At 38.9% G+C, this 12,125-nt stretch overlaps 1 protein-coding gene across 1 annotated transcript; it reads left to right on the top strand.

Moving 5' to 3' along the window:
• Positions 1-6,790: 6,790 nt before the first annotated feature.
• On the top strand, positions 6,791-8,256 carry LOC113360557. The gene is made up of 3 exons (XM_026604059.1): positions 6,791-7,088; positions 7,194-7,512; positions 7,842-8,256. The coding sequence occupies exons 1-3, from the start codon at positions 6,791-6,793 to the stop codon at positions 8,254-8,256; spliced, it is 1,032 nt and encodes a 343-aa protein (XP_026459844.1).
• The last annotated feature ends 3,869 nt before the right edge of the window (positions 8,257-12,125 follow it).

Below are 12,125 nucleotides of genomic sequence, written 5' to 3'. Positions count from 1 at the left end.
GTATATCACATTGGTATGTGAATGCTTTAACTCTGGGTTTGGTTTAATTTGAATGAATCTTTCAGTTTAATCCAATTGTTTATTTACATTTCAGTTTAATCTAGTTGTTTCTTTACATTTCACAAATAGTAGTGACAAAAGTGAAATATATATTCTGAAATATGGGTTTGATCTTATTCACAAGTATTGTAAAAGATAGTCCTACTACACATAGTAAGTTGTATCAAGGTACTTCTACAATGCTAACAAGTGTACTAACTGTAATATTCACAATACTAATAAGTGTTGTGTTAACAATTTCTGCTACCCATGACAATAATTGTAAAAACAAATGTTCTACAATGCTAACAAGTGTACTGACTGTAATATTCACAATACTAGTAAGTGTTGTGTTAACAATTTCTACTTCATACCATAATCATTGTAAAATGAAATCTTGCAACATCAGCAGGTGTTGTTCAGAATAGTTATACAACTCAAGGAAGTGTAGTGAGAAGAGTATTCACAATACTAATAGACATCGTGAAAAGGTTTTCAACTACATAAACTAGATATAGTGAAACAGTTACTTTACAACATAAGTTCTTTGTTGTCCAAGATAGTTCTACAATTCATACAGGTGCTGTGCAAATATTATTCATAATACTGGTAATTGTTGTTGCATATGTTTCTACGATATGCAACTTATGTTGTCCACAATTGTTCTACAATACAAGCAAGAGTTGTGTTAGGTTATCAAAAAAATTGAAAAAGAATCACAACATTGGCAAACTATTGTTGAACCATGAATCACATCACTCTTTACAACACTTGTCATCCATTGTAGAAAAACTTGGACTTTCTACAATACCCCCGTTCCACAATGCATGAAATGGAGTTGTCGTAGGGGTACTGCAACTCTTATCTTGTGTCGTCAATGATGATTTTTCCCGTAGTGTGTCTTGATATTTGGTTCGTTTCCCATCAAAATGGACTCCTCTTGAGCTAAATTACGACACTCGGGTTTTTAGCCTCCAGATAGGCTATAGCTTGCTCTTTGTAGCTTGATAGGAAGTATGAGCATCCACTTGCTGGCATGCAACTAAGACTCATCAAGTATGGCTACAATCATCTATTTCGTCGAGCTACCGAGCTTAGATGATATGAGGGGCCAGAATGTCACAATCATCTCACAATTAGATGATATGAGCGACAGAGTGCTAGACCGGCAATGCTGCAACTAATTGAGCGACAGAGTGCTACTCTAAAGGGATCAAGCGCATACCGTAGTTCATCCCGAAGGGACAAAATCTTAAGCCAACTCATTTGCATGGCCGTGGCAAAGCAATAATGGTAATGTCCTAGTCCGTATAGGCCGCTCCATAAAAATGCATCCAAGTGAGGAATACATGGTTTGCGACATGGAATAGTGATGCGTAAGCATCAAATTCCCTCTTCGATAGTCTACACAACTATAAATGAGCCTTAGGCATCATCTATACTCGTCCGGCTAAGCTATGAAGCTTACTTGGTACATAGTCCGCATATGCACCATCAACCAACTTCCCCTCCCTATATATGTTAATTTGACATTTTTAGAACTCAAATTAGGGGAGAAAAAAATCATTCATCAACTTCCCACTTTTACTATTCATGGTCGTTGCCATGTACCCGGCCATGTTGGCTGTCCACTGCCAACCTGATGTGTAGCTATGTTGGCTGAACATTGTCAACGCATTGGCCAAGGGCCAATCTTCCTTTTCCAACGCAACAGAATCTTTGGATGAAGCTTCATCACAAGCAAATGGCGAATCTTTTATCATGCACCATGCTAAAAACACGGGGTGTTACTTTATCACACCCTTCAAAGAATTTCGTCCTCAAAATTCAAAACCAAACTATTGTGGACAATCTCTTCAGTTTGGATTTCCTGAGCAGAAGTCACATACCAGAAGCTCAGAAATCACGGGTTTCTTGAAGTTTCCATGAACAACAATTTAGACCTTCTGAGCAAATATCCCAAACCACCTGCCCAGGAATCCAAAAGTTCCCACAACAATACCAAGAATCTCAATTTGCCAGTGCCAAGAGGATACCTCAATAAGATATCCTAAGTATGCATCCCATACTACACACTCAGGAGTCCCTAAATGTCACAAGGTTGATGTCATTGAAATGACAAGATTTTAGCACAGTCATGTGTGGATCAGTATCCAGTTGCCCACAGTCCCTGATGGTCATCCAGGTTGCCACTCGTAAGTGGGATGCTAGCCGGGCCTGACAACGCACACCATTGGCCAGTTGACAATGTGTGGGGATGATTAGTCACATTGTCTACGCACCTTCCCAGAAGGTCTTCCGGATATCCACTCGTAAGTGGGGTGCCACTTAGGCCAGGCAAATTCACAGCGCATGAACAAGCTCAACTCGACTATTTCCGCGCAAAATTTGGCTTACTCTCCAACTTTATATCACTTTGAAGGAAAAATACTCGTTTGACGAGTCCATTCCGCACATTCCCTTGTGTTTTATTGGAACTTGCTCTGTTACCAACTATGACGGACCGAAAAATTACGCCTTTGGGGCGTTGCCACGTAGGCCGTAACTCCCCCGGTGCGCCATGATGAAGCTACGATCAGGGCTTTCAAGATAGGCAAATGCACGTCCATTTGCCCTTGCAAGCATGCTCGTGGAGCATGATGCGGCGAAATTAGCTTCCACACCTTTCCAACTTACCCTCGTTCCTCGAAGGGTTCATTAAGAAAATAAAAACTTTCTTTAAACGGCTAACACGGCCTTTTGAGGCCTTAAACGATAGTTTGGCTAAATTCTGGTGACCATGTGGATCTATAGATCACATGTCTTGATCTTTGGGTCCTTTCCCATCAAAATGGACTCCTCTTAAGATAAATTACGACACTCGGGTTTTTAGCCTCCAGATAGGCTATAGCTTGATCTTTGTAGCTTGATAGGAAGTATGAGCATCCATTTGTTGGCATGCAACTAAGCCTCATCAAGTATGGCCACAATCATCTATTTCATAGAGCTACCGATCTTAGATGATATGAGGGGCCATAATGTAGCAATCATCTCACAATTAGATGATATGAGCGACAGAGTGCTGGACCGGAAATGCTTCAACTCATTGCGGCTTCCTACGTAACCTTCCCTACTCTAAAGGGATCAAGAACATACTGTAGTTCATCCCGAAGGGAAAAAAGCTTAAGCCAACTCATTTGCATGGCCGTGGCCAAGCAATAATGGTAATGTCCTAGTCCGTATAGGTCGTTCCGTCAAAATGCATCCAAGTGATGAATACTTGGTTTGCGACATGGAATAGTGATGTGTAAGCATCAAATTCCCTCTTCGAAAGGTTACACAACTATAAATGAGCCTTAGGCATCATCTATACTCGTTCGGCTAAGCTATGAAGCTTACTTGGTACATAGTCCGCATATGCACCATCAACCAACTTCCCCTCCCTATATATGTTAATTTGACATTTTTAGAACTCAAATTAGGGGAGAAAAAATCATTCATCAACTCCCCACTTTTACTATTCATGGTCGTTGCCATGTACCCGGACATGTTTGCTGTCCACTGCCAACCCGATGTGTAGCCATGTTGGCTGAACATTGTCAACGCATTGGCCAAGGGCCAATCTTCCTTTTCCAATGCAACAGAAGCTTTGGATGAAGCTTCATCACAAGCAAATGACGCATCTTTTATCATGCACCATGCTAAAAACACGGGGTGTTACATTATCACACCCTTCAAAGAATTTCGTCCTCGAAATTCAAAACCAAACTATTGTGGACAATCTCTTCAGTTTGGATTTCCTGAGCAGAAGTCCCATACCAGAAGCTCAGAAATCACGGGTTTCTTGAAGTTGCCATGAACAACAATTTAGACCTTTTGAGAAAATGTCCCACACCACCTGCCCAGGAATCCAAAAGTGCCCACAACAATACCAAGAGTCTTTATTGGCCAGTGCCAAGAGGATATCTCAACAAGGTATCCTAAGTATGCATCCCATACTACACACTCAGGAGTCCCTAAAGTTCACAAGGTTGATGTCATTGAAATGACAAGATTTTAGCACAGTACTGTGTGGATCAGTATCCAGTTGCCCACCGTCCCTTATGGTCATCCAGTTTGCCACTCGTAAGTGGGATGCTAGCCGGGCCTGACAACGCACACCATTGGCCAGTTGACAATGTGTGGGGATGATCAGTCACATTGTCTACGCACCTTCCCATAAGGTCTTCTGGATATCCACTCATAAGTGGGGTGCCACTTAGGCCAGGCAAACTCACAGCGCATGAACAAGCTCAACTCGACTCTTTCCGCGCAAAATTTGGCTCTCTCCAACTTTATTTCACTTTGAAGGAAAAATACTCGTTTGACGAGTCCATTCCGCACAGTCCCTAGTGTTTTCTCGGAACTTTCTCTGGTACCAACTATGACGGACCGAAAAATTACGCCTTTGGCGCGTTGCCACGTAGGCCGTAACTCCCCCGGTGCGCCATGATGAAGCTAAGATCCGGGTCAAGCTAGGCAAATGCACGTCCATTTTCCCTTGCAAGCATGATCGTGGAGCATGATGCGGCAAAATAGCTTCCACACCTTTCCAACTTACCCTCGTTCCTCGAAGGGTTCATTAAGAAAATAAAAACTTTCTTTAAACGGCTAACACGGCCTTTTGAGGCCTTAAACGATGGAATTTTGCTAAATTCTGGTGACCGTGTGGATCTATAGATCACATGTCTTGATCTTTGGGTCCTTTCCCATCAAAATTGACTCCTCTTGAGCTAAATTACGACACTCGGTTTTTTAGCCTCCAGATAGGCTATAGCTTGCTCTTTGTAGCTTGATAGGAAGTATGAGCATCCACTTGCTGGCATGCAACTAAGCCTCATCAAGTATGGCCACAATCATCTATTTCGTCGAGCTACCGATGATGATATGAGCGACAGAGTGTTGGACCGGAAATACTGCAACTCATTGCGGCTTCCTACGTACCCTTCCCTACTCTAAAGGGATCAAGCACAGACCGTAGTTCATCCCGAAGGGACAAAAGCATAAGCCAACTCATTTGCACGGCCGTGGCCAAGCAATAATGGTAATGGCCTAGTCCGTATAGGCCGCTCCGTCAAAATGCATCCAAGTGATGAATACTTGGTTTGCGACCTGGAATAGTGATGCGTAAGCATCAAATGCCGTCTTCAAAAGGCTACACAACTATAACTGATCCTTAGGCATCATCTATACTCTGACGGCTAAGCTATGAAGCTTACTTGGTACATAGTCCGCATATGCACCATCAACCAACTTCCCCTCCCTATAGATGTTAATTTGACATTTTTAGAAATCAAACTGGGGGAGAAAAAATCATTCATCAACTCCCCACTTTTACTATTCATGGTCGTTGCCATGTACCCGGCCATGTTGGTTGTCCACTGCCAACCCGATGTGTAGCCATGTTGGCTGAACATTGTCAACGCATTGGCCAAGGGCCAATCTTCCTTTTCCAACGCAACAGAAGCTTTGGATGAAGCTTCATCACAAGCAAATAGCGCATCTTTTAGCATGTGCCATGCTAAAAACACGGGGTGTTACATTATCACACCCTTCAAAGAATTGCGTCCTCGAAATTCAAAACCAAACTATTGTCGACAATATCTTCAGTTTGGATTTCCTGAGCAGAAGTCCCATACCATAAGCTCAGAAATCACGGGTTTCTTGAAGTTGTCATGAACCAAGATGGGAAGATGAACTCAACTTGTACCACATACGATTCGAGCTTGATGCACAGAATGTGGCAGATGCATCAAATGGAAACTATCAAAAAGTTAGATGGGAATCTCAAGCTCTCATTCTAGACATTATGGATTTTTTAAGCAAGCATCCAACTTGGACTTGTAATTATATTAGTATGAAATTAAATAAGCCAGCTGATAATCTAGCCAAGCATTCTCGTTCTTTTCAATTAGTAGAAGTTGGATACAATATCCACCAAACTTCATTGATGCAGCATTACATGCTGAAACAACAATTGTACAGACTGCAATTCTTAAATAAATTCCTCTTTGCATCAAAAAAAAAGTGAAAGTCCTAAGCTTGTAAGGATGATCTATCATGATGCGGACAAGGCCAAGATTCTCATTATCGATGAATGAAATTATATTTTTGACAAGATTGGTAGAGAATTTATGGGTGGTGTTAAAGCTGTAAGGATCGTTGTTGATAAGCACAAGATGGCTACTGGTCACACGGTTGTTATTCTTAAAAATGACAGGACTCATTTTACTGTGATGTGCGAAGAAGATGGTTGTGGTTGGAGGATTCACTTTGGGCCTGTGAATGGTGACATTTCTCGGCTTGTGCTGAAAGATTCTAATGTTATTCACAGGTTAGTGTTGTTCATATTAGTCCATATTACTTATTCTTGTTTTTGTGATCCACGTTATTTATTTTTAGGATTTAATATGTTGACTTGTTTTAGGTGTACATTGTAGTGCACCTTACTTGTTGTAGGCTTTTTAGGTGGCACATTGTGGTGTAAATTTCATATTTTTGCTTGTTCTGTGCTTTCTTTTTGCATATGTGTTGTTGGTTTTGAAATCTTATTATGTGTACATTGTGGTCCACATTACTTATTCCAGTTTTTTTTTTTTTTTTTTTTTTTTTTTTTTTGTAGTTGTGGTGTTGGTTTGAGGTTGAAGAGTCCTGCGGTGACAACCAAGTTAGTTAAGCATTTGATCCCTGAAAATATATACAGGGTGATCCCACTTTAAAACCCAGACAAATCATGTCACTTTTTAAGAAGACATATGGGTCCAATATTAAATATCACCATGCCCGTAGAGGGAAAGAAGTCGTATTTGAAGAACAGATTGGGGACGACGAGAAGTCGTATAGCGATTTAACTTGGTATGTCAAAGCCATTGAGAAAACTAGTCCTGATAGCTTTGTGAAACTTGAAGTTGATGAAGAAACTGGAAGATTCCAGCGGATTTTCATTTGTTTCGGTGCTTGCAAGCATAGATACACGTATCTCAGGCCCATGATTTACTTGGACGCTACTTTTCTTACTGGTAGATTCAGGGGTACTTTGATGGCTGCAACATGTATCAACGGAAATGATGGTTTTTACCCATATTCCTTTGCTATTGTGTCTACTGAAAGCAAATAAAATTGGTTTTGGTTTCTAGATAATCTTAAACAAGTGGTCGATGGTCGTCCGATTGTTTTCCTTAGTAATCGTCACGAAGGACTTTTGCAGGGCATTCCAAGAGTATTTCCTGGTTCACATCACAGCTATTGCTTTTACCACATCAAGTGCAATCTCCCTATTGGATCAGGTGATGCGAATTCCAAGGCCGCTATTGATTTGTTTTACAAAGCTGCTTATTCTTACATAACAACTAACTTTGAAGAAGCTTTGCGGGGCATGCATGCAATTGGTTGTGGACATGTTGCTATTATATCAAGACTATTCCAAAGGAGAAATGGGAAAATGCATTTTTCCATGTATGCAGATATGCTGCTCACTCTTCATTTATTTCCGAGTCATTCAATAACTGGATTCTTGAGTTCAAAAGCTTCCTGCTTTTGCTCTTCTCGATGCGATACAATGATTTTTATGTTTAGTGTTTCATTCATTTATTTTTTACTGTCGTACACATGGATTTGCTTGATGTGCACATACTTGTACACATGTTTTATCTGTGATTTTGCAATTGTGTGTACATTGTTGTACACATGGATTTCCTTAATGTGTACATTGTTGTACACATGTTTTATCTGTATTTCTTTTATATCATGTTTTTATTTTATGTTCTGTGTTTTTATTATCTTAGTTTGAAGGTTATGAAGAAGAATTCTGAGAGAATGGTAGAAGATCTTGAGGATTTCAACACTAAGCTCACTCACGTATACGAGGCTATACTAAAGGAGAACATCGACATTGGTCTTACTTGGACTGTTGTTCAGTCCATGGAAAGATTGTATGAATTTAAGTCTCCCCGGTCTCATTCTATAGATCTATTGGAGAGAACTTGTACGTGTCACAGGTGGCGAGTAAATGGTTTTCCTTGTGCACATGCTACGAGGGAGGACATTTATTCATATATTGAGCCATACTTCACCACTGAATGGTACAACAGGACATACCAGGAGATCATCTTGTCAATCCCCAATTATGACAAGCCGCAGTCTTATGATCCTAGTGATAGGATTATTGTTCCTATTCATGTTCCTCCACCCGGTAGATGAAAAGCACAACGTTTCAAGAATGCTTGGGAGAAGCAAGAGAGACCTATGATGTGCACAAATTGCTTCATCCTTGGTCACCACAACAGAGCTACCTGCCCCATGCTTTAATGCTTTATACTATGTTTGATTTGTTCAAAAGATTCTATGTTTTTGATTTTTACTTTTGGTAATGTCTTTTCATTTTTCTAGGCGTGGATGATCAGTTTCAGGAGATGTGTACCATTATGTACACCTTCCTGTGCACTTCAGTTTACTTACCTATCTTTTTTACATGTGTACCATTATGTACACATTGATGTAAAATGGATGCTACTAGTCTATTTTGTTTAGTGATATTCTATGTTTTTCACTTCTGTATAATTGCTACTTGTTTTTATTTTTCTAATAACGCCTATTAAATTCTATGTTTAGTGTTTCAGTTCTATGTTTTAAGTTCTGCAGGCCTGGATAATTATAAAAATCTATCAGTACATGTGTACCATTATGTACACCTTATAGTACCATTATAAATCTTTGTTGTGTTAGTAAATGTGCACAATCATGTACACCTTAATTTTTTTTTACTAACCTGTAATATACACCTTAGTACTGACACAAGTATACTTTCAACATATGCATATCGTAACTAATAAAAAGATTAATTCAAGGTCTTAAGTATTTTAATAGTCATAAGTCTTAAATTGAAACTAATAAAAAGATTAATTCAAGGTTTTTATAGTATTGAAAACTGAAATTTGAAAAGTGTACTAATAAGAAGATTGATTATCTGAACATAAAAAACGTTATAAGCAATTCAAAAAGTGATCTTGTGTAATGAAACTTAAAAACTCTTCTTCATCTTCAAAGGATTCTTTTCCATACTCAGGCGCCAATGATTGTGCTCTTCATCCTTTTCTATATCCCACACCTTTTCATACACTCCGATTTTTTTCAGCATCTTTGCCACCAATTTTGCTCTCATTTCCTGACAAATGTCTTCGGCCCTCTGCTGAGCTCTTTAGATACTCTTTCTCTTCTTCATACTTCGTTTCATAAAGTAACAAGTATACATGAGGCATTCTGTATTGATTCCTTGTGCAGGGAATTGCATGATGTTTATTTCGTGCGGTTCTATAGGTGCATCACCCTTTAACACTCTCTTCTTGTTGAGTTCCAATTGCACCACATTTGCCAGTTGATGTGCATCATATTTATAGTACTCATTTGAGTGCAATGAGTTGTACCACTTCCACTCTTCAGCTATGAAATCAAACTTCAAAAGTGACCAGTGAACTCCTACTGCCAATTGTATTGTAGAGTGATTGACGGGGATTACAAGAACTTCTAGATTGTCAGGCATGTCCCGTATGAAATCAACCACAAGCCTTTGTACCTCGCTGATGATATTGTTCTTCACATAGTACTGCAATCAATAATTTTTTGGAAAATAAAATAAATTAGGTACACCTAAATCAGACCAGAAAACTAACAAGCATGTACAATACTACATATCAAACAAACGTATGATATAGATGTATCCATGACGTATGATACAGGTGTAAAACTATGTACACACCTATATAAAATCTAACAATCAAGCATTCATGCAAAAACTTAACAGAGCATGTGCCAATCATATGGCATACTGGTGTATATCTATGTCCACTCCTAAAGAAATCTACAAACACATAGAACACACCATGTCAATCAGGTGTACTAGTATGTACATATCATTAGAGTATCTATATATGACATTTTTGATTTGCTTTTGAGAAACTTACACATGAAGTAGGACTCATTATTTCACATATCATGCACTTCTGAACATCTGGATGACGGAAGCTATCTCTGACCATTGCATCGCAACGTCGATGGACGTAAAAATGCAGTACCTCTTGATCCAGATACTTGTTGAGCATCAGTTCACGAAGTACTTTTCCCACAATCAGAATTTGTTCCCTAACTGTTGGATCTTCGAGTTTTGTTAGTTCCCAAGCTACAGAGCTGCAGAATCATAAAGGAAATGTTAACATGGTGTACATAGTGGTGCACTTAGATTTTTTCAATAAGATTCAATCATTTCTATAGTGCGAGATATTGTTTTGTTAACTTACGTCAGGCTTGCATAGTCGAAGAATTTTTGTACCCTTCTTTTGTCTTGTCCTGGTTCCATGGCATGGTATAATGGTGATTGACGAATATCTGGCAGTGGGCGACAAGGATGGTACTCATTTTTATTTATCTTTATTGGTGAAGGATAACCTGGTTCTTCTCTCTCTTTTTGGATCCCCTTGACTTTTTGATCCACTTTCATCCTAACTTGTCTGGTTTTACCCTCGGCAGCGAAATCATGATCTAGTTTTTTCTTTGCAGCTCTCTTTGGTGGTGTCTTGGACAACCTGCCAGCCGTTTTTGTCTTCAACATCTATGCTTCCTTCATCTTCCCATCTCTTGTCTTTTCTGGTGGTGTCTTCTACTCTTCTACTTCTTGACTGCTAAAAAATTCATCTCCATGTTGTTGGATGCACTGCACTGCTTCAGCAACGGTCCTTTCTCGTACATCTTCATTGGATAATGATCTTTGCGACGACTCTTATTTTGGATCTTCTTGGCTCAACAATTAAAAGCTTGGACAATCGTGGATCACGGTTGTCATCTTTTCCTTCACGTCAGATGGTGCCGTTCTATTGTAACCTTTTTCAAGCTTTATGAAAACACTTTCAAACAAGTTGTCTAGAAGGTCCTCAATTGATGTATAAGGATCATTCTGTTGATCTTTTCCCTGTGTGAGTAAAAGCACATCTTCTTCAACCGGTAACATGCCTTTAGGGTCCAGCTGAGATATGGCTTGATCTGCGATTATCGTAGCTTCATCAATTTCAGCTATTTGAGTGGTATTTGTCACATCCTGGTTATCAAGGTCCATCTGGTCTTATTGATCTTCATTTGTCTGTGGCATTGAAGTGCTGAAAAAAATGCAATTTTGTTAGGTTGTACAAAGTTGTACACTATTGTACACACACACACAATAAATCACTAAGGTGTACATATTAGTACACATATACAGAAAATGAAATAAATTCGAGCTGAGAGCAATTTCTTTATCCTGGCATTTTTAGGGGCAACTCCGAAAGAATTAGGGGCGACTTTTTTATTCCCAACCCATAGACAAGGTTATGGGATGTCCAAATTTACGGAGATTACAAAAATATCCTTATACAATCGGTAGCTAAGGTAGTGGTATTATCTACCGATTATGAGTATTCTCAATGTTGTGGTCGTTAGCAATCGGTAGATAGGTGAAGTTCATAAATAACTTCTTAACCTATAATCGGAAGGTTATAAGTAATCACCCCTACCGATTATGGTAGATTTCAAAATTCATTACATGAAGAATTTTATAAAAAACTCATTTTGGGGCAACCTATAATCGGAAGGTTATAAGTAATCAATCCTACCGATTATGGTAGATTTCAAAATTCATTACATGAAGGATGTTAGAAAAAACTCATTTTGGGGCAACCTATAATCGGAAGGTTATAAGTAATCAATCCTACCGATTATGGTAGATTTGCAATCTCTAATCGGAAGGTTATAAGTAATCAAACCTACCGATTATGGTTAATTTCAAAATTCATTACATGAAGGATTTTAGAAAAAACTCATTTTTGGGCAACCTATAATCGGAAGGTTATAAGTAATCAATCCTACCGATTATGGTAGATTTCAAAATTTATTACATGAAAGATTTTAGAAAAAACTCATTTTGGGGCCACCTATAATCGGAAGGTTATAAGTAATCAATCCTACCGATTATGGTAGATTTCAAAATTCATTACATGAAGGATTTTAGAAAAAACTCATTTTGGGGCAACCTATAATCGAAAAGT

This window comes from Papaver somniferum, chromosome 1 (assembly GCF_003573695.1).
Source record: "Papaver somniferum cultivar HN1 chromosome 1, ASM357369v1, whole genome shotgun sequence".
Lineage (NCBI taxonomy): Eukaryota > Viridiplantae > Streptophyta > Magnoliopsida > Ranunculales > Papaveraceae > Papaver > Papaver somniferum.
This window is presented reverse-complemented; position numbering and strand designations above follow the sequence as displayed.